Consider the following 23060-nt stretch of genomic DNA (forward strand, 5'->3'; position numbering starts at 1 on the left):
TGTTTCCCCCAGTCTTTGGATAACTTCCCCTCGTCCCTGGGTGGAGCCGTTTGGGTGACATAATGATTGTCATTCATAGCCTGAACATTAGAAATAGAAAGAGTAATAATATATTTCAAAAACTGGCAAATGGTTAAAAATTGTGCTTTTGTTTTTATTCTTGTGTTGTATTTTACTTTGTGTTTATTTCTTTTCCAGCAGGGTGATGTAAAAATGGAAGAGCAGGGACCCAGGAGACCCATTCAAAGGGAGAGACTGGAGTGCAAAGGAAAGAAACCTCCTGCCGGCCAAGTTGGGACCATCAGGGATCTTCTGCATCGGGCAGATTTATGTCAGATTAAGCAGGAGCAAGAGGAGGGGCAGCCGCAGCAGCACTGGGAGGCCCAGAAGCAGGATTTCCTGAAGACGATGCAGCCCCCTCCTTCAGGGTGGGAAACCCCACAGGCTCCCAGTTCTCCCCACTCTGGGGATGGTGTCCTCTCCTTCAGGGGAGCTGCGGATGCCAGTCGGTGGCCCAGTGGGAGAGCAGGGGGGACAGACCAGACCCTGCTCCCAGACACTGAGGGGCTTCTGGGAAAGGTAAGTGCCCTCCTCTCACCTGGGTTTCCAGCACCTGGAGGTCACAGGTCCACTGCCTCTCAACATGGAGGTTCTGTTTAGCTTTGGTGATGAATATTCCTCCTCCCTGCACTTCCTCTCTAATCCAGTTTAAAAAGGCTTGCTAAACCAAACTTTCTTATACATGGGACGTTTGCAATCATATCTCCTTCTGTTCTTACTTTACCTAAACAGTTGCAGGGGACTCTGAATTTCATCAGAGCAGAAGCTACGTCAGAAGAGGTGACCTTCCACCAACCCCTATTTTCCTCCTCTAAATTGCCTCCATTTGCAAAATGCTCTTTTCTCCCCACTGAGGTAAAAATCTTGGCACGTCTCGCAGCCTCAGAAATCCAATAAATTCCTCAGAAATCCCATGTGTAGTCGCATTAAAGATGACTGGCCTACCTTGCAAGATTGTTCCAAGATTTATTAAGATAATGTCCATTTTCAGATGACTGAATCACAGCCTGAAAAGTTGGGTTACAAATAGGAACAGTTTTTAGTACATTGCTGTACTAATGTACATTTGGTACATTACGATAAAATCTAAGTTGACCCAAGTTCAAAACAAAAAACTCTAGCCGCCGCCACCACAGTCTCCTGGCCCCCACAACCAGAATGCATCACTCCAGGAAGGACCCCCACCCAACCTTTAGTGAGAGAGGGCAAAAGAAAAGGACTCTACATTGGTAGTTGCACAAATTTTCCAGCTGTGGTCCTGCACTGACAGCAAGGCTAACAAACAGGGGAGCTGGGAACGTGCTGGTCCCGTATCTCCCTGCATCTGCCTCATGACCTAAATGTCCCAGCTTACCTCATGATTGGGCCAGCCCTGAGGGTGAACTGTGATGAAACCAGACAGTCTCTTATGAGCCATAACTAACAAACTATCCATTTTGCCCAAACCAGGAAACTACGGCTGCCAGCTTTGGAATAAGCTGGGATATTAATCTAACTTCAAACTGTGCTTGGTCAAAACAGGAAACTCTGGTTGATCAATGGCTTCGTGGTTTGACTGATAGCAGTAAAAATAGGAAGCCCTGTTGCGTTCGAAGGGGTTGTTTGGACAGAGTCTGTGATCAGCATGCCAATCAGGACAGGCTTAAAAACTAAAGGGACCCCTGACCATTAGGTTCAGTCGTGGCCGACTCTTGGGATGAGGCGCTCATCTCGCCTTATTGGCCGAGGGAGCCGGTGTACACCTTCCGGGTCATGTGGCCAGCATGACTAAGCAGCTTCTTGTGAACCAGAGCAGCGCACGGAAACGCCGTTTACCTTCCCGCCATAGCGGGACCTATTTATCTACTTGCACTTTGACGTGCTTTCGGATTGCTAGGTTGCAAGGAGCAGGGACCGAGCAACGGGAGCTCACCCTGTCGCAGGGATGTGAACTGCCGACCTTCTGATCGGCAAGTCCTAGGCTCTGTGGTTAACCCACAGTGCCACCCGCGTCCCAGGACAGGCTTAGGAAGCAATTATTATTATTATTATTATTATTATTATTATTATTACTTGCATCCTGGGTTGCCTCTGCCCATCTGGGTAGCTTCCAACAAAATAAAAACCATCAAAAATTTCCTTGTAAAAGGCTGCCTTCAGAAATCTTCCATTTTGTAGAAATGGCCTTCGGTTTTAAAGAATTGCCCTCTTTAAGGAATCACGTGGTGTAAACATGTAAGTTGTCCTCTAGGTCCAAACACACACACACACACACACAGTAGGAGCAAGCAGTTCTCTGAAGTGCTTATCTTGTGAACTTGCCATCTAAGTAGTTTACTCCTGACCAAAGTTCCTATTTCCCAAAAGGAGAGGAGGGGGAGCAGTGGAGGAAACGGATGGGTTTGAAGGCTCTTTCTGCCTCTCTCAGCTGAAGAACAAGAGCAAAGGGATTTTGCAGGGCAGGAGGGCAGAGGAGGAGGCAGCGAGGGCAGAGGGAGCAGTGGGCGGATTCACGGCCTCTCCTAGGGGGTCCAGATGCAAGCAAGGGGCTCCCTTCTCCATGCAAGGGCCACCCATGTATTCAGAGCAGTCCTTTGCAGATTAACTCTTAAGTTCTATGGGGTCTACTCTCAGGCCACTAATGTGCATACCATGCCAGCCTTAGGAAGGGAGGTGGGACAGGCAGGTGAAAGAAATTGCCAAAGGTGTTTGAAAATGGGTGGAGACTCTTGGGAAGGGGGTGCCCGCTTGTGAATGAACTTTATTATTGTCACAGACCAGGATTAAAAAAGCGTATAGATAAAATAGCAGTTAGGATTTTTTTAGCCAATAATTGTTAGAGCAAATTAGGACATGGAAACGCATAGGATAAAACATCTAAATAAAATACAACATTAAACACGGATAATAGATGGATAAAAAAACTGATAATTAAAACAGATAAGAACTAAAAACAAACAAAGACATACAGTTAAAACAACTGTTAGAGAATAAGAACTAAAAGACTCGCAGTTAAAACAACTATAAGAGACTGCAGAGTAGAAGCCTCTTAAATAGAGGACACTCACAACAATAGAAACTGCTGTGCAAATATGGTTAAAACAGACAATTAAAACAATGTTCAATGCTAAATTTAGAAACAATGTACAACAATAAACTGTCCCAGGGAGTTGTCTCAGAGTCACCCATGGAACCGTGTTTGGGGCTTTTCATGTCGGACTATTTTGAGTTGGGCGATGGTCTGCGCCTACAGAAATGTACACAGAATCTGGCGACCATCCAGGTCATCTTCTGATCTTTGCCTAACAGCAAAAGGTCAAATTTTTGCTTTTGCGGGAGGTCGGCTAGCCTCACCAGTAGGTATTCTGGGCTTCCTATCTCTCCCAGTGGACAGGTGCAAAGTCTCTGAGCATACGGGACCCTTCTAAAGGCTTCATCCAGGACCGGCGAGGGAAGAGCCGAGCTTCTGGCGAATGTAAAGGCCCTTCTTGCATCCCTAGATACGAGAAAGAAGAGATATGCTGCCGGTGCGGCTATATATCTCTCGATTTCTCCAATTCTATAGTTGGGGCACCTTGCACAGTCCTCCTGTCTCTCAGTGTCTAATATTCTTTGCCTGAATGTAGCTTTTGCCTGGCCGAAGCCCAGACTTAGAAGGGCTTGAGGGGCAAAACCCAGTTTCTGGAGGGTGTTCAGGACTGCAGTCTGCCAGCCCGACTGGAATTGGTCACAGAGGATCAATGGGGCTATCCCTCGGGGGAGAAGGTTCAATGTCAGCCATTTATAGATTGCTATTAGGCAGATGCTAGTCTCCACTCTCATCATCCCCGTTTCCAATCTAACCCATGCGTTTGAGACACATCTGGGGACTTGGAGGAGAGGTCTAAGAAATCTAGATTGAACTCTCTCAAGGGGGGGAGAAAGCAGAAGAAGGTGGGCCCAAAAAGGAACCATAGAGGAGTTGTGCCAAAGTTTTGGCCTTGTATAATTTTGGCGCTGCGGGAATGAAGAAACACCCTTGTGCTCTGAAGAATTTAAGGATACAATTAGTGTTTTTTTCCGCTAGGGGGTGCCCAATTGGGGCTTCTCCAGGGGCAGCAGAATGTCTTGGGCAGGAGAATCCCTGCAGGGGCTCTCAGACTCCCTTGGCTTCTTCTTCCCTCCCTCCCAGGAAGCTGCAACTTGCTCTGGCTTCTGCGCTCCTCAGGAAGCTGAACCTGCAAACCTAGCTGAGACTGAACCTGCAACCCTGGCCAGGATGGAAGGAGGAAGATGGACGGTTGACCTGGTCAGGCTCTCTCCCGCATCCCTCCCCGCAACCTCTGAGCATTCCCTCCCAGGACCCTTGGAGAAATCTGGTGAGTTCCAGTTGAGAGGAGATGGGGACAGGGACAGATGGATGGTGGAGGGAGAAAGAGAAAAAGATGGAGAGGAGACAAATGGAAGGAAGTTCCTGACAGGAAGAAGGAAGGGGAGAGGCCTTCTCCAAAGCAGCTCTTTGTTTCTTGAATCCTTTTCCTAAAGTAGTGGGGGCAGATTTTCTTCTTCCAGGCTTTGAAATCTTAGGTGTTATTTCCACGGCAAGAATAATTGATGATAATGATGTTGCACACCAATCCTGAAAAATGGGTGAAGGGGAATGGAAATGCTTCCCATAACTATTTATAATTAATGCATTTAAATTGTTTCTGTTACTCTTATTTTTTATAGACAGGGTCAGAATGATACATTCCACCAGCACCAAAACACAATAAATGCACGCACCTTCCCAGTCTGGTGGGGTTCAGGGACAAAGGACCAGTTATCATGATACACGATTCCTGTGGCTGGAGGCTCTACACTTAGGATTGGGCATATATAGTCAAAGAGTGTCTGGTATTATAAGCAAATTGTGCAAACATGCCAATCTTACAGACTGGGGTTGTGTGTGAGAGGGAGGGAGGGAGAGAGTGGGATTATAATTTATAGCGCCCCTGTGTAATGGCTTGGTTCTCCCGCACAGACGCGAGACAACTCCAGTAGTAATTATCTCAGGTTTATTCCTCAAACTCACAAATCACTGTGGAGCACAGTCTTCAGCCTGTTCATCCCAGCTTGCAGTTGCCGAGTCCTCCAGCAAAGAAGCCCCCACTTTCGCTTTCTTTTCCCCTCTTCTCGCAGATTCTCTCGACCCTACGATTTTTTGGACACGCTATTTCCATGGTCTCTGTGTCAGAGCTCAAACCGGAGATAACAGTCTGTGCCCCCCCCCCCGTTACCCCCTCTTCTTGCTCTTTATTCTTTGCTCCTGCTGCAGCTTGGCTGCTCCTCCCTTGCTTCACATTCCAACTGAATCACATCTCTTGCATTCTCAGGCTCTGTCAGCGGAGGCACGAGAGGCTTGAGATTCACAGAGCTGACACCCTTTAATTTTGTCCGTTCCTAAGCTTCCATGGAGATACTGTGGTACAACCTTGGTGCAAATTTCAACATAAGTACACAAAGCCAACAAAGAGACTCAGAAGTTTATAGTGGCACCAGCTTTCCTGGTCAAGAGTCCACTTTGTCAGACTGCAGCCCACACAAGCGTATGCCATAATACATATATCTGCCTTTAAGGGCTGCAAAAGATGAATAAACAGAAGCATAGTTCATCTATGGAATCCATCCTACAGGAGACAGTGACGGCCAGCAACAGGGATAGCTTGAAGAAAAGGATAAGACTGATGTCTCTGCTCTGCCCTCGGGGTCCTAGGCAATAATCCTTCTTAATACTAGTTTCTGGAAAGCACAGGAAGGCAGAGAAGACTCTTGTGCTCCAGTCCTGCTTGCCGGTTTCCCACAGGCATCTGGTTGGCCTCTGTGAGAAGAGGATGCTGGACTAGGTGGGCCTTTGCCTGATCCAGCAGGCTCTTCTTAGGTTCCAATATAGTGCAATATTTCTACAGTTACATGTAGCACTTAAGTTTTATTTATTTCACAAGGGAAATACTGTTACTTGAGCCTGAGATCATTTCTTCACTTCAGAAAGAAAAAATAGATGTGTCTAATTCCACCATAGTTCTGTATTATAAAACGATGGTGCTTTATTAAGTTTGAATGGAGTGATCATGTGTTGCTCTTGCCACTATCTCATCAGCTTTCGTAAAATTTGGAACATAGAGAGGATAGTGGAGAATGAAGGTGTTACAATGAGAGAAGGTGCAGATTGGGATTGACATGTGTTCAGTTCCCTTTTTGTCTTTCTTGAAAGTCTAACAGGATTCTCTTTCCTCCCAGACTCCCAAACAGGTGAGGAAGATGAAATTCAGAATTCTATGGAGCCACATGTGAATTTATGGGGGGAAACAAAGAAATTGAGGATACAACAAAAAAGTCACAAAGGAGAGAAACTATTTGAATGTACGGCATGTGGAAAGAGCTTCAGTCAAAGTGGAAAACTTAGAATACACCAACGAACTCACACAGGGGAGAAACCATTTAAATGTATTGAATGTGGAAAGAGCTTCAGTACAAGTGGGAAACTTAGAAGACACCAACAAAGTCACACGAGGGAGAAACCATTTCAATGTTTGGAATGTGGAAAGAGCTTCAGTGATAGGGGATCACTTAGAATACACCAACGAACTCACACAGGGGAGAAACCATTTAAATGTGTGGAGTGTGGTAAGAGCTTCAGTGTTAGTGGATCACTTAGAATACACCAAAGAATTCACACAGGGGAGAAACCATTTAAATGTATGGAGTGTGGTAAGAGCTTCAGTGATAGTGGAAGTCATAGAATACACCAAAGAATTCACACAGGGGAGAAACCATTTGAATGTACGGCATGTGGAAAGAGCTTCAGTCGAAATGATACACTTAGAAAACACCAACAAACTCATACAGGGGAGAAACAATTTAAATGTATTGAATGTGGAAAGAGCTTCAGTCGATATGAACACCTTAAAATACATCAACGAACTCACACAGGTGAGAAACCATTTAGATGTCCTGAATGTGGAAAGAACTTCAGTGAAAGTGGAAAACTTAGAATCCACCAACGAACTCACACAGGGGAGAAACCATTTGAATGTTTTGAGTGTAGAAAGAGCTTCAGTGAAAGTGGAGACCTTAGAATACACCAACGAACTCACACAGGGGAGAAACCATTTAGATGTATTGAATGTGGAAAGAGTTTTAGCATAAGCGGAGCACTTAGAATACACCAACGAACTCATACAGGGGAGAAACCATTTAAATGTGTTGAATGTGGAAAGAGCTTCAGTCGAAATGATACACTTAGAATGCACCAACGAACTCATACAGGGGAGAAACCATTTAAATGTGTTGAATGTGGAAAGAGCTTCAGTGTTAGTGGATCACTTAGAATACACCAACGAACTCATACAGGGGAGAAACCATTTAAATGTGTTGAATGTGGAAAGAGCTTCAGTGATAGTGGAAAACTTAGAGTACACCAACGAATTCACACGGGGGAGAAACCATTTAAATGTATTGAATCTGGAAAGAGCTTCAGTGAAAGTGGAGCACTTAGAAGACATCAACGAACTCACACAGAGGAAAAATCACAGATACTTTAATAAACCATATAGTTCTTTACCTTTCCTTCTATGCTTCCCTGCAATACTGATAAAATCAAACCACACCAATGCTTTCAGCCCCAGAAGAGGAGCTCTCCTTGGTGTCAGGGGAGGGGTCCAAGGGAGCATCTGGAGCCCTGCCATCCCTTCTGTCCCTGGCCCCTTCCCCTCCTCTCTATGCCATCCCAGGGCCACTCCTCACTCCACAGCAGGAGACTGGATCTGTCTGTGATGGTGAGATGTCCTGGGTGGTTGAAGGACCACTTCCTGTTTCCTGGAGCTCCATCCTGCCTTCTCATGCAAGGTGGAGTCATGAAGCAGGTGAAGGCTCAGCACACCTAAGGGTAGCGCAGGGCGTGGGTGGGATTCTGCTTAACCTTTCCCTGTCTGCTCCTTTTCTGGATCCAAATCCCCACACAAAAAGGGGCAGTGTGAGGGCGCAATCAGTGTTATGGAGCTGCACTGAAAATCATTTCTTTGTGACTGTAAGAGGCCCTTCTCAAAAAAACAAGCATCAAGAGAATTTAAGCTATAGAATTTAAAACAAACAGATAATTACAAAAAAAAGAAAGCAGTCTGGTGCCACATTGCGTAGGAGTTACTTTAGCTACAAGAAATTGAATGCAGATTTCCAAAGAATAGCAAGGAGAGACAAGAAGGCCTTCTTAAACGAGCAATGCAAAGAAATAGAGGAAAGCAACAGAATGGGAAGAACCAGAGATCTGTTCAAGGAAATCGGAAATATGAAAGGAACATTTCATACAAAGATTACCATAATAAAGGACAAAAGTGGTAAAGACCTAACTGAAGCAGAAGACATCAAGAAGAGGTGGCAAGAATACACAGAGGAATTATACCAGAAAGATATGGATGTCTCGTACACCCCAGGTAGTGTGGTTGCTGACCTTGAGCCAGACATCCTGGAGAGTGAAGTCAAATGGGCCTTAGAAAGCACTGCAAATAACAAGGCCAGTGGAAGTGATGGTATTCCAGCTGAACTGTTTAAAATTTTAAAAGATGATGCTGTTAAGGTGCTACACTCAATATGCCAGCAAGTTTGGAAAAGTCAGCAGTGGCCAGAGGATTGGAGAAGATCAGTCTACATCCCAATCCCAAAGAAAGGCAGTGCCAAAGAATGCTCCAACTACCGCACAATTGCACTCATTTCACACGCTAGCAAGGTTATGCTTAAAATTCTACAAGGAATTGCAAACATGCGCTGGATTATGGAGAAAGCTAGAGAGTTCCAGAAAGACATCTACTTCTGCTTCATTGACTATGCAAAAGCCTTTGACTGTGTTGACCACAGCAAACTATGGCAAGTTCTTAAAGAAATGGGAGTGCCTGATCACCTCATCTGTCTCCTGCGAAATCTCTATGTGGGACAAGAAGCTACAGTTAGAACTGGATATGGAACAACTGATTGGTTCCAAATTGGGAAAGGAGTACGGCAAGGCTGTATATTGTCTCCCTGCTTATTTAACTTATATGCAGAATTCATCATGCGAAAGGCTGGGCTGGATGAATCCCAAGCCGGAATTAAGATTCCCGGAAGAAATATCAACAACCTCAGATATGCAGATGACACAACCTTGATGGCAGAAAGTGAAGAGGAATTAAAGAACCTTTTAATGAGGGTGAAAGAGGAGAGCGCAAAATATGGTCTGAAGCTCAACATAAAAAAAACGAAGATCATGGCCACTGGGCCCATCACCTCCTGGCAAATAGAAGGGGAAGAAATGGAGGCAGTGAGAGATTTTACTTTCTTGGGCTCCATGATCAGTGCAGATGGTGACAGCAGTCACGAAATTAAAAGACGCCTGCTCCTTGGGAGAAAGGCGATGGCAAACCTAGACAACATCTTAAAAAGCAGAGACATCACCTTGCCAACAAAGGTCCGTATAGTAAAAGCCATGGTTTTCCCAGTAGTGATGTATGGAAGTGAGAGCTGGACCATAAAGAAGGCTGATCGCCGAAGAATTGATGCTTTTGAATTATGGTGCTGGAGGAGACTCTTGAGAGTCCCATGGACTGCAAGAAGATCAAACCTCTCCATTCTGAAGGAAATCAGCCCTGAGCGCTCACTGGAAGGACAGATCGTGAAGCTGAGGCTCCAATACTTTGGCCACCTCATGAGAAGAGAAGACTCCCTGGAAAAGACCCTGATGTTGGGAAAGATGGAGGGCACAAGGAGAAGGGGACGACAGAGAATGAGATGGTTGGATAGTGTTCTTGAAGCTACCAGGATGAGTTTGATCAAACTGCGGAAAGGCAGTGGAGGACAGAAGTGCCTGGCGTGCTCTGGTCCATGGGGTCACAAAGAGTCGGACACGTCCAAACGACTAAACAACCACCACCTGTGGCTTCCTTTGAAAAGAGCTCAGAAACTTCAATGGCTCAAAGAGCTGCAGACACTTTGCTGACCAGGGCTGGCTATAGGCAGCATAGGACTCCCATATTAGAACAGCTTCGTCTGCCTAATTGTCTGTTTCTGGACACAATCAATGTTTCCACAAGAAGAGGAAGATAGATTTGAGGAAGGCCAAACTGCAGAGGCACTACAAGTCGAAGCACATCCAGTACCAGGAGTTCCAAGGGCAGCTGCACCAGGAGAAGGTCAAGGTGCTGAAAACGGACCTGTTGGGTAACCTGTGGCCCCTCCAGATGATGTCAAATTGCAACTCACGTCTTCTTTAGCCATTGGCCACGCTGGCTGGGGCTCATGGGAGCTGGAGTCCAAGGATCTAGGTCCACAAATGCCAGGGACATTTCAAATCCCTCCTCAGTTGTGAAGCCGATTGGGCAACTTAAAGCTGGTCACCATCTTTATGCGAAACCTCCCTCGCAGGGTTGCTGTGTGCGTGAAAGCAATATATCTTGTGGTGGGCTTCATGAGGGGAGTGTGGAACAGAAATGTAATTCATAGGTAAGAAGACAGGAAATAGTTCTGAATCTGACTGAAAATAAAGGATTCTTTGTCTCCAAATTGCATATAGCAAGCACCTGTGTTGTTGAACTCTAGCTGAAGTTTCAGCATCTGGTTCCTCAGCACTCTGCACTCTCTCTCTCTCTGGAAACCTCCAGCTGTCAGGTGACAGGAACCAGCCAATGCCTCCCAGTTCAGAAACAGTCTGCCAAGAGCTGAGATTGGAAGTGGACAACCAAGGAAACTTAGGGGAGCATTTTCATTTCCATGCTTATGAATATTGATTTGAATCAATTCATCTGATGTGTTCAAAATAGTAGAGAAAATTTATGGTTGACACCACCTTGGCATAGTTTTGACAGGAATTCGGGGAACTAGGAATATTTTTAGTTCCATCAGGGTTGATGGATCAGCAAATAGCTAGAGAGGATTAAGGGGTGGGGGCGGGAATCAGGCCTTGTTTCTCATGTGACAGGTAACCGATTCCACAGTTCTTAAATGTGACCATTTGCGACACAAGATCTACCCACCAGGGAAGAATGGCAGATGAAGGTGGTGGACTATATGGAACTGGCGGAAATGACTGGCAGGATCCGAGACCAGGGAGAAGAGTCGGTGGAAGAAGATTGGAAGAAATTTAAAGACTATTTACAGAAACATTGTAAAATTAATGAATGTTAGAAAGATATTGGAATGAACATATGTGGTTTTAGCAGAAATGTTATAAAGGATTAGGAAAAAATAGACTGTTAATTGGTGAAACGAGGGAAAGTAAAGTTATATCATATTAAGATAAATTACAGGGCAAAAATTGGAAAAGATGGAAAGGATTTGCTGAAATAGTTAACCGAACTAGAATACAAAAAAGGGACGTGTGAGGAGGTCAAGAAAACAAGCTAACAAATGATAAGTTATGGGAAGAGTCGATGTTTTATTTTTTTAATGGACTTTTTTTCTGTTTTTGTATTTTCTTTTTTTTCTTTTCCTATTATGATGTGTTGTTTTTGTTGTTTTTGATGTTGTTTAATATGATGTTATTTTTTCTTTTTGTAACCTTTAAAACCTTAATAAATATTATTAAAAATAAATAAATAAATGTGACCATTTGCTGCCTCCCCAAATTATGCTTAAGCCTTTCCCCTCCCCCCCCAAAAAACAACAACAACTCAAACATGGTAGCTGGTCTTGTCAAACGGGCCAATATAAGGTTCATTTGGCAAGTTTGTTGTTGTTTAGTCGTTTATTTGTGTCCGATTCTTCATGACCCCATGGACCAGAGCACGCCAGGCACTCCTGTCTTCTTCCTGCAGCTTGGTCAAACTCATGTTCGTAGCTTTGAGGACACTGTCCAACCATCTCGTCCTCTGTCGTCCCCTTCTCCGTGTGCCCTCCATCTTTCCCAACATCAGGGGGGTCTTTTCCAGGGAGCCTTCTCTTCTCATGAGGTGGGCAAAGTATTGAAACCTCAGCTTCAGTATGTGTCTTTCCAGTGAGCACTCAGGGCTGATCTCCTTCAGAATGGATAGGTTTGATCTTCTTGCAGTCCATGGGACTCTCAAGAGTCTCCTCCAGCACCATAATTCTTTTTTTTTTTTAAATAAATAATATTTATTAAAGTTTCAAAGAATTACAAAAATAAAAAGAAAACAGAAAAAAAACAAAGTACAGAAAAATAAAAACAATTAAAAACAAATCAATCTTTACATGTCTTGTCTTTCATTTACTTGTTTCCCTGACCTCCTCACACCTCCCTTTTTTGTATTCTAGTTCAATTAGTTACTTCAGCAAATCCTTTCCATTTTTGCTTTTATCTTAATGATTTATCTTAATATATTGTAACTTTACATTCTCACCTATTCATGATCTGTTTATTTTTAAAATGATATTTTATTAAGTTTTAAGAATAACAACAAACAGAAAAAGGAAAAAACACATACACAAAAATATAAAATTATAAAATACAAAAAATACAAAAGTTTAACTTAGAAAAGAAAGAAAAAAGAAAAAGAAAGAAAAAAGCACATTTAAAAAACACCACAAAAATCCCTCTTTTTAATTCCTCATCTTTGATTTACTTATTTTCCTGACTTCCTCACGTCTCCCTTTTTTGTATCCCTTTTGAAAATTAGTTCAGCAAATTCATATCCAATTAATTTATCTATTATCAATCCAATCTTATTTTTTACCTTGTTGCTAGAAGCCCTTCAGTTCATTTCAATGCCATTAACATTTAAAAATTTTACAATGTTTCTGTAAATAAATTTTAAATTTCCTCCAATCTTCTTCCACCAACTCTTCCAGCATCCTTCTAACATTCCTTAATTTTACAATGTTTCTGTAGTACTCCATCACCTTCATCTGCCATTCTTCCCGGGTGGGTAGATCTTGTGTCTTCCAATACTTTGTGATAAGTATTCTTGCTGCTGTTGTAGCATACATTAAAAAATTTCTATCCTTCTTTAACACCAACTGGCCGACCATGCCCAGGAGAAAGGCCTCTGGTTTCTTCAGAAAGGTATTGTCAGGGCTGCCTCAGGTCCCAGCTCACAAAGGACCAACGCCAGTTTCACTTTATATACAGAGATGTTTATTGCAGTTCATTTTCTGCTCCACAGCCGAGGCATGCAGCCCCACGTCTGTTATGCTTAGACCGCTGAAGTCCCCTCTGAATCAGTCCCTCCCCTGCACCAGTTTAAGATGCTTGCTTTGCTCCACCTCCTCCTGTCTTTCCTTTTCCGCAGGGTCTTTCTGCCCGCTGGAGTTCCGCCCCTCCTGGATTCCTCTGACGCTGAATCTCCCGATGGCTCTCCCTCCCTCCTGCGAGCTTTGGGACTTGGCTCCTCCCCCGGGCTCTCCGTTTCCCCGTGCGCTTGCACATTTGAACTTGGCGCGCGCGCCCAGCTTCCAACCTTTCTCCTGATCGTTACATCACTCCTCTCACTGCTCCCCTCCCCTTCCGGGAGGATAGCTTGTTCTGACCTCTCCTCCGTTCCAGCCGACGGAGCTGCTTCCCCTGACACACTGGAACTCCCCCCCCCTCGCTGCGCTCTGGAGGGGAAGCCAGCCCTGATTTCCAGCTGCTGCTTCGGGATTCCCTGTTGGCTCTTTCCCCCTGATGAGTCCCCCCTGGGGCTCCTCTTGCCCTGGCTACAGGCGCCCCCTCTTGTGAATCCCCCGATTCGCTGGAAAAGCTCATGGAGTCCCTTGGGCCACAGTCCTCCTTCTCCTCGCTGTCCTCGGACTCCTCCCAATAGTTCTCCCTCTCCTGCCTCCCATGTGCCTCTGCCCCTGAACCCCTGACATCCATTCCCCCCCTCAAAGCCCCCCCTTCCCCCCTCCTGCTGCTCGGGTGCTGGTTCCGGGTGCTCCATTGCCGTGGGGGGTAATGCTGGAAACAGTTCATCTCCCGTGGTCTGCCGCCTCCCAACTGGATCTGGCCAGTCCGTAACAACCTCATCGACGTCGATCTCCGCCGCTGCTAGCTCAGTGTATGCGTGCTCAAAACCAGGATCCTCCCCCAACACGTTTATGTCCGTCTCTCCCCCCGTCACCTCGGGCAACACTGCTTGCCAAGGCCCCCTCAGCCACCTCCTGCCCCACCCCACTTCTGGCTGATCGTCCCACCAGTAAGAGCGGTCCGTGTCCACCCCCGAGCACGATCCCCTTGGAGGGCTCGATTCCGGCGGCGTCTCCTTTGCGGAGGAGAACCCCTGGAACGTGCTGGCTGAAAGTGTGGGTGTAAAAAGCCAGTCGTCGAAATAATCCGCAGGCATAGGTCTGTGTGGGAAGAGTGCATGAAACTCGTCCTTGAGAAGACGTTCCTCCAGGGCATAGTCCGGCACCCACTTGTTGGCGCTGGCTGGGGTACCTTCCCTGGCGAGGAGATATTCTACTCCCTTCTCCCCCTATCTCGAGTCCAGAATTTCCGTGACTGTTGATTGTCGCCGCCCTCGGTGACCTCCCCCCCTCTGGTGACTTTCTGCATGGGTCTGGTGCTGTCCCTGGCTCCTGAAACCTGTGTGGGGCCTTGTAGGGTGTGAGCACCGAACTATGAAAGACCGGGTGCATTCTGGACCCTTCCGGGAGGGTCAACCGAAAGGCTATTGGATTGATCTGGGCTTCTACCTGGTATGGCCCTAGCTGCTTGTGGCCTAGCTTCTTCTTAGCTAACGATTTGGCCGGCACCGCCTGGGCCGCTAACCATACCCAGTCCCCCACCTGGATGTCTTCCCCTGCTCTCCTGTGCCTGTCTGCCTGCACTTTGTAGGCGTGTTTAGCTAGCTCCAAGTGTCGTCGGAGCTCTTCGTGGACCTCCTGCAATTCGGCGGCCAAGTGCTCAGCTCCCTGCGGCTCCCCCTCCGCCGTCGTCTCCAACCCCGGGAAGGTCCTGGGATGCCGCCCATTGTTGGCGAAGAACGGCGTCACCCCCGTCGACGCGTGCTTCGTGTTGTTGTAGGCAAACTCGGCTAGCGGTAAATAGTCCACCCAGGTCACAGGCTTTTGATTGGCGTAACAGCGCAGGTACTGCTGCATGATGGCGTTGACCCTCTCCGCTTGTCCATTGGTTTGCGGATGTCTCGCCGACGTTAAGTTGATCTTGACGTTCAGGATACCCAGCAGCTTCTGCCAGAAACTGGAAATAAATTGGCGACCCTGGTCGGACAGGATGGACCGTGGCAAGCCGTGAACTCTGAACACGTGGTCTATGAACAGCTTGGCGGTCTGTTCCGCTGTGGCCACCTTCGCGCAAGGAATGAAATGCGCCATCTTGGTGAACAGGTCTACAACCACAAGGACCGCCGTCTTGCCTCGCGAACTGGGTAGATCAGTAATAAAGTCCAGCGCCACCTTCTCCCACGGCTCTAGTGGCGTCTGCAGCGGTTCCAGCAGTCCCGCTGGCTTCCTGTGCACTGGTTTGGACCTCTGGCAAGTGTCACACCTGGCGACGTAATCTGCGACTTCTCCTCGCATCTGGGGCCACCAAAAGTCTCTGGCTACCAAGTCCGCCGTCTTCTCCTTGCCGAAGTGGCCCGCGGTGGGCGCGTCGTGCAACTGCTGCAAGACCTTCGTGAGGAGCTCGTCTCCCGGCACGTATAGCGCACCGTTGCGGGTTAGCAACCCGTCGCGTATCTGGAACTCGTCGTCTGTCGCTGTGCCCCTTCGCACCTCCTCCATCTTGGATTGTGCGAACGGGTCTGTCTGCAGCGCGCGACGCACCGCGTCCAGGTCCACGGCGGCTGAAGCGCATGCCCACGCCTGCGGTGCAAAAATGTGTTTGGCCGCCACCGGTGCTGCTTCCTCGAGATACTGCGGCTTCCTGGAGAGCGCGTCCGCTATGACATTGTTGTCTCCCGGGATGTACTCTATCCTGAAGTCGAAATCCGCAAAGAACTCCGCCCAGCGTATGTGCCTCTGGCTCTGGAGCTTCGCCATGCGCCAATACTCCAGGTTCTTGTGGTCAGTGCGGACCTGCACGGTGTGTCTGGCTCCGACGAGGAAGTGCCGCCACGCCTTGAAAGCTGCATGAATGGCCAGCAACTCCCTGTCCCAGATGGTGTAGTTCTGTTCCGACTTGCTGAGCTTCCTGGAGTAGAACGCGCAAGGCCTCCAGTTCCCTTGCGAATCCTCCTGCAAGAGGACCGCCCCCACCGCTCTGTCCGATGCGTCAGTCTCAACCCGCATGGGCCTGTTGGGATTCACGTGTAGCAGCTTTCTTCGGACGCGAAGAGGCTCTTAAGGTTCCAAAAGGACTGCTCCGCCTGGTCCGTCCAGGTGAACTTCTTCTTCTTGGAACTGAGGGTGTCCGTGATAGCCGCCGTCTCTTTCGCAAAACCCCTGATGAACTTGCGGTAAAAGTTGGCGAAACCGACGAACCTCTGGACTTCCTTCCTTTTTTTAAAAAAAATTCTTTTTATTAAGTTCCTTTTATACATACAAAAAGAGGGGGGGGAAACAACAACTAACAATTAACAAAGTCTCACGGCACTTAGTTACTAACCAGAAAAAGAAAAAAGAGAAAAGAAAAAAAGGAAAAAGAAAAGCTAAAAGAAAGGAAAAGTAAACAACATAAAACGACAAAAAAGTTGTGGCGTACAACCTTGACTTCCTTCCCTACTGATTTCGGGTGTCCGCTTTTGATAGTTTCGTTTTTACCGCTGGTGTTTGTTTCTAGTTTATACATCGGGAGTTTTATAACAGACCTGCTGTAGTTGGTAAGTTTCTAAAATTACTTTCAAAATAAGCCATGAATTTATTCCAATCTTCTTTTAACTTTGTATTTTTTTGATTTCTAATTTTTTGTGTCATTTTTGCCAATTCAATGAAGTCATATAGTTTTAATTGCCAATCCCTCACCGTTGGGAGGTTTGTGCTTTTCCAATATTGAGCGATTAGCATTCTGGCTGCTGCTGTTGAATATTGGAATAAAGTTTTATCTTTTTCTCGAATTTCTTTCCCGACCATCCCGAATAAAAAGGCCTCTGGATTTTTGGGGAATGTGTATCTAAGTATCTTTTTTAGCTCGTCATGTATCTGACTCCAAAATTTTTGATTTCCTCACACGTCCACCACATATGTATAAAATTGCCTTCTTTTGTTTTACATTTCCAGCAGGCCTTATTTTCAGTTTTGTACATTCTACTTAATTTTTCTGGTGTTAAATACCATCTGTATATCATCTTTTCTAAGTTTTCTCTAATTGCAGCGCTTGCCGTAAATTTTAATCCCTCATTCCACAATTTTGACCATTTTTCATATTCTATATTATGCCCCAGATCTATCGCCCACTTAACCATGACTTCTTTAACTTCTTCATCTTTAGTGTCCCATTCAAGTAAAATGTTGTACATCTTAGATAGTATCTTGGAATTGCTTTCAATTATTTCAATCTGAAATTTAGACTTCTTTTCATTCATTCCTGTTTTTTTATCTTCTGTCCATTTTGCATTAATCTGGTGGAATTGTAGCCACCCCGTCAACATCCCTTTCAGTTCTTCATATGGTCTCAATTTCCAACTGTCCTGGGATCTTACCAATAGATCTTCGTATGTCAATTTTCGTTCTTCCAGGTTTTTCTTTTTGATTGATACTATATTTGTTGGGGAAAGCCACCAGGGTGTTCTCCACTCTAACAGTCTCTTATTTTTTTCCCAAACTTCATACAGGGGTCCTCTAATAATGTGACTCGAGAATCCTTTATGTACTTTTTCTTTATTTGACCAAAGGTAGGCGTGCCAGCCGAACCTGTTGTCTGCTCCTTCTAGGTCTAGTAGGTCAGTATTCTCTAAAGTTATCCAGTCTTTGACCCAGCAGAGACATGCCGCTTCATAATATAGCTTTAGGTTAGGCACTGCCAATCCTCCTCTCTCCTTTCGATCAGTGAGTAGTTTAAATCTAATCCTTGGCCTTCTTCCCTGCCATATGAATCTCAAAAGAGTTTTCTGCCAGTCTTTAAATATTTTGGACCCTCTAATGATAGGTATGTTTTGGAATAAAAACAGCATTTTAGGGAGTATATTCATTTTTATTGCTTCCATCCTGCCCAGCCATGAAAGATTCACCCTGTTCCAAACATCCAAATCTTTTTTCACTTTGTTCCATGTTGGCGTATAGTTGTCCTCAATTAGATTTATATTTTTGGGTGTGAGCCAAATTCCTAAATATTTAATTTTTTTTGCTACTTTGATTCCATATTGTCTCTCCAATCTTTCCTTCGCCTCATCTCTCAGATTCTTTGTCAACATCTTTGTTTTGGTTTTGTTCAGCTTAAAGCCCGATAATTTCCCGTATTCTTCAATTATTTCCAATGCTTTGCCAATGCTTTCTTCCGGCTCTTCTAGGGATAACATCAGGTCGTCTGCATATGCTTTTAATTTAAACTCTTTGAATCCTATCTTAATCCCTTTTATCTCTGACCTTGACCTTATTTTATTCGCCAGGACTTTTAGAACCAGAATGAACAAGAGCGGGGAGAGAGGGCATCCTTGCCTTGTTCCTTTCTCTATTTTAAATCTGTTCGTAAGATTATTGTTTATTATCAATTTGGCATGTTGGTTTGAGTATATTGCCTTTATTCCCTTCAGAAATTCGCCTTCAATCCCTGCTTTTTCTATAGATTTTAATAAAAACCACCAAGAGACATTATCAAACGCCTTTTCTGCGTCTATGAAAATCAGGGATGCCGGTATGTTATTATTGATCTCCAAATACTCAATTATATTTATAACGTGCCTCACATTATCCTTCAAAAATCTATTTGGGAGGAAACCCGCTTGATCTTTATTAATTACATCTGTTAGACATTTTTTCAATCTGTTCGCCATGATGTCAGCAAATATTTTGTAGTCGTTGTTTAGTAGCGATATTGGCCTGTAATTCTTCGTGTTCAGATTATCTGTGTCTGGTTTGGGGATTAGTGTTATAAAGGCTTCCTTCCAGGACTCAGGTATTTTCCCTCCTCTTAAGATGTTGTTCATGGTTTCACAAAGTAGATGTGCCAATTGGTCGCCCAAGACTTTGTAATATTTGGCCGATAAACCATCTGGGCCCGGTGCTTTTCCCAGTTTCATCTTTTTTATCGCCTTCTCAGTCTCTTCTATGCTTATGGGTCTATTTAATTGGGTTTTTTCTTCTTCTGTGATGGTCTTCCCCGCACAGCTCTCTAGGTATTTTTCTATTTGGGCTGGGTCTTCTTCTCCTTTTTTATATAACTCTTCATAAAATTTAAGGAAATTTTTTTGTATTCTTTTCAGATCTGTTATTAATTCTTCCTCTACCCTTATTTTATTTATAACGTTCTGTTTTTGTCTTCTTCTCAGTTGCCAGGCTAGAAATTTTCCTATTTTATTCGCCAATTCGAAATATCTCTGCCTCATTAACTTAATTTTCCATTCTATTTCCTGGCTCGTTATTATTGCGTATTGTCTTTGTAGTATTTTTATTGTTTGTATAGATTGCTCATCTTTCGGGTTTTCTGTTAGTTTTTTCTCGTACTCCCTTAGTTGTTTAAGTATTTCATCTATCTTTTGCTGCCTTATTTTCTTCCTGTATTTATTCTGCTGGATGAAGAGTCCTCTTAAAACCGCCTTACTGGCATCCCAAACTATTTCTATGTTTGTTCCCGTGTTGAGATTCAGTTCTAAATACTCTTTTAACGTGGCTTTAGCTTTTTCAATGACCTCATCATTGTCAAGCAGGTAATCGTTCAGTCTCCATCTAAAGCTTCCTTGTAATTTCCCTTTTATTTCTAAAGTTATTGAATTATGATCGGAAAGGGTTCTCTGCTGAATTTCGCATTTTCTAGTTTTTAAAGTAATTTCTCTTGAGGCCCAAATTTGGTCTATTCTTCCCCAGCTTTTGTGTACTTCTGAGAAAAAGGTGAACTGTTTTTCTGTCGGGTGTTTGTGTCTCCATAGATCTATTAAGTCCAAATTTTCTTCCAAACTTTGAAATGATTCCGGTAACTTTCCTTGTTTTCGTTTTTTCTTTTCTGTTTGTCTATCCAATTCTAATGACGGCACTGCATTGAAATCACCCAGTAGTATCATCTTGTTACTTCCTAATTCTAATAACACTTGTTCTAATTTTTGGTAAAACTTTGATTTATTTGAATTTGGGGCATAGATATTTATCACATTGATCTTCTCTCCCTGGAAGCTTATTTGGACCCCTAGTATCCTTCCCTCTTCATCTTTGTAGATCAGTTTGGGTTCCCATTTTCCATTGACATATGTTACCACTCCCCTTTTTTTCTCTCTCCCGGAGTTTATGAATTCTGTTCCCAAGTTCTTATTTATTAATACATGTTTGTGCTTTTTAGCTACATGAGTCTCTTGTATACAAATTACATCCAATATTTCCTTCTTCAACACATTTGCAATTTTATTCCTTTTTGCTTTTTTGTTCAATCCGTTTACATTCCATGTTAAAATTTTAAGATTCATTATCTCTTTTATCTGTTAACAAATCAGTAATTTGTCGATTTAAATCTTAGGTTCTAACCGAATTAGATTCGGGTGTTTTAGTTCTCCGCTTCTTCCTGTTCTTCGCCTACCTCTTCCTCCTTGGTTTCTTCCTCCTCGTCTTCCTCCCCCCCTCCCCCACTTCTCCCTCTTCTTCCAGCCTCCCCCTCGAACCCACATCCTCTCCCCCCCCCTCTCCCCCCTCCCTCCATATCTCTCCACCAATATCCCGAGGTCTTTTTCATATCTACGGAGAAATTTACTGACTTCTTGAATCTCTGTTATCCTGAATCTTTTCCCCTTATAAAAAATGGAAATCCCTTCAGGGAATTCCCATCTGTGTTGTATGCCATTCCTTTTCAGAGTGTTGACTATCTGTTTATATCCCTCTCTCTTACGAAGGAGTCTGATTGGTATTTCTTTAAAGATAATAATTGGTTTCCCATCAATTATCAGTTTCTTCTGATAGCTTTCTCTCAAGATTGTGTTTCTCATCTCTATCGACCTAAAGATCACCAAGCAGTCTCCTGAAATCTTTTTCTGTTTGTTTTGTTTTGGTCTTATTTTTATTCTAAAAGCGTTTTCTATAGTTTGCGCAACTTCGTCTTCTCTCAGTGCTAACCACCTCGCAAGTTCTTTTATCATTTTTCCCTTTATGTCTTCGTCCCTTGCCTCCCCTAATCCTCTGAATTTTAGATTTAGCTGCTTTTGTTTCATTTCCATCATAGCTAAGTTATCTAAAACTTGATCTTGACTTTTATTTAATTCCTCAAAATTTTCCTTAATTTTTTCCGCTTCCCTTCTATGATCTTTCGTCTCTCTTTGTATTCTCTTATTTGAATCCTCTAGGGTCTTTGTTCTAACCGTTAGGTCTTTAATTTTGTTTGACAATTGTCCTACCGCTTCCTCTATTTTTTTGTCGAAAGATTCCTGCATCTCACCTAGCTTTTTTTCCATGTGGGTTTCATTCTGTTTAAATTCCTCCTTTATTTTCATCCATAAAGTCTCTAGGTCTCTTATTTCCTCTTGTCTTGAGGCTTTCCTCTCTATTGGTGTTCCCGCCGACTTTTTCCCGTCCCTTCCCGCCATCTGCCCAAACCTTTCCATCCCCCCTCCCCAATCTTTAAAGATAAACAAACTTGTGTTTCTTACCACTCTCCCCTAGGGGGCGCACAGTCTAGGTAATTTTTACTGTCTCCAAGAAAAGGCTCTACTGGCCTGCTCCTTGCACAAAATTTTGATTTTAAGTTTGGTAAAAAAGGAGGTCAGAGAGAAGAGAGAAGATGGAAAAGATAAAAAAGGAGAAAAAAGAAGGGGGTGAGGGGAAGCAAAGAAGGGGATATGTAATAAAGAAACAACAGGGAAAGGGCGCAGGAAATCCAAATTCAAATAAGGCAGGGTTTGAAAGTTTTTCTTTTGGTCTCACTTCGGCCACTTGCTTGGCCTAATCCAGAAATTCTAACTTTTAGTCTGCAATTCAATATTCACCCTTTAGTCAGGTTGGTGTTTCCATAAAAGCAGCCCAAGCTGCAAAACAGAGAAAGGGGAGTGGGGCAGGAGGGGGGGCAGACAAGGGGGGGAGCAAGGGTTAGGTACAGGATAGGTGCAAGGGTGGGAGTTCTACAGGTTTCCAAGTCTTTCTATGAGATTTGGGTAATCCACAAAGAGAGGTGATGGTTGAGGTTCACTCTTAGTTTTGGAGCAAAGATGAGGTAATACACAGGAGTTCTACTACCTCTAAAACGGAAAAGGGGTTCCTCAGATTAGTCAAAACTGAAGGGGTGGTAGCCTCTGTATTTTAGATTAATTCCGGAACTATAATTGGGTCCGTTAAAGTCCAGCCAAGTATCAAAGTTCCAACTTAAGTGCGACCCAGTGGCGATAGAAACTGGCGTACGTGCAGAAGTTCACGCGGGGCTCTCCTCCCGCTGCTGGCACGCTGCAGAAGCAGGCAGAAACCGGAAAGTCTAAAGAGGGAAGGGGGGGGGACGGAGCTCTGAAGTTGTTTTTATACCGCTATCAAAGTTCGCTGGATTTTGCGGGGGGGGGTTAGGCTTACTTCTTCTGTGCTTTAAACTGGATCTTCTCCTTTCTCCCACCCGCCTCCTCCGTCTCCGTCTCTACTTCGTCTCTATTCGCCACCCCCGTTCAGTCTTCTCATAGCTCCCCTAGGACTCCTCCTGGGCTCGCTCCCAGCACTCCACTCGATACAAAGTCTCCAAAGTCTTTCTTCTAAATTAACACTTTCTTTCTTGGATACTTTGCCCCGCAAAACTCCCAGCGGGGACTTTCCCCTTCTATGTTCTACAGCGGGTGAGTAACAGTTTCTTTGTTTCACTCTCCCGATTCACGTCCCAGCGCCATCTTTGCTCCGAAATGCAGATCGGGCTCCTTGATTTAATCTGGTTGCATCCAACACGCCCAGGGCTCTATTTTTCAAATCTTCACTTCTGACATTTGTTAAACAGCCCCAAAAGCCGTTGCTCTTAAAATTACGGAGATTTGTCGCCGCTTTCAGTGGGAGCTTGAGGCATTACTGCACGGGGTCCGCAGGGCTTACCATGGTGCGTCTCT

General features: G+C 44.6%; 2 protein-coding genes across 2 annotated transcripts in view; both read left to right on the top strand.

The window, feature by feature from the left end:
- Positions 1-11819, top strand: part of LOC310701413 (uncharacterized protein) — a 27336-nt gene extending 15517 nt beyond the window's left edge. The window contains exons 2-4 of the mRNA XM_083492222.1: positions 199-579; positions 4211-4397; positions 6298-11819. Coding sequence (XP_083348348.1) covers positions 214-579; positions 4211-4397; positions 6298-7601 — 1857 coding nt within the window. The 5' untranslated portion in view covers positions 199-213 and the 3' untranslated portion in view covers positions 7602-11819. The remainder of the gene's footprint in view (positions 1-198; positions 580-4210; positions 4398-6297) is intronic.
- LOC310701713 (uncharacterized protein) overlaps positions 1-23060 on the top strand; it is an 86408-nt gene that overhangs the window by 34438 nt on the left and 28910 nt on the right. The window lies entirely within an intron of this gene.

Source organism: Podarcis liolepis (assembly GCF_965112155.1).
Source record: "Podarcis liolepis genome assembly, chromosome: 2".
NCBI classification, from domain to species: domain Eukaryota; kingdom Metazoa; phylum Chordata; class Lepidosauria; order Squamata; family Lacertidae; genus Podarcis; species Podarcis liolepis.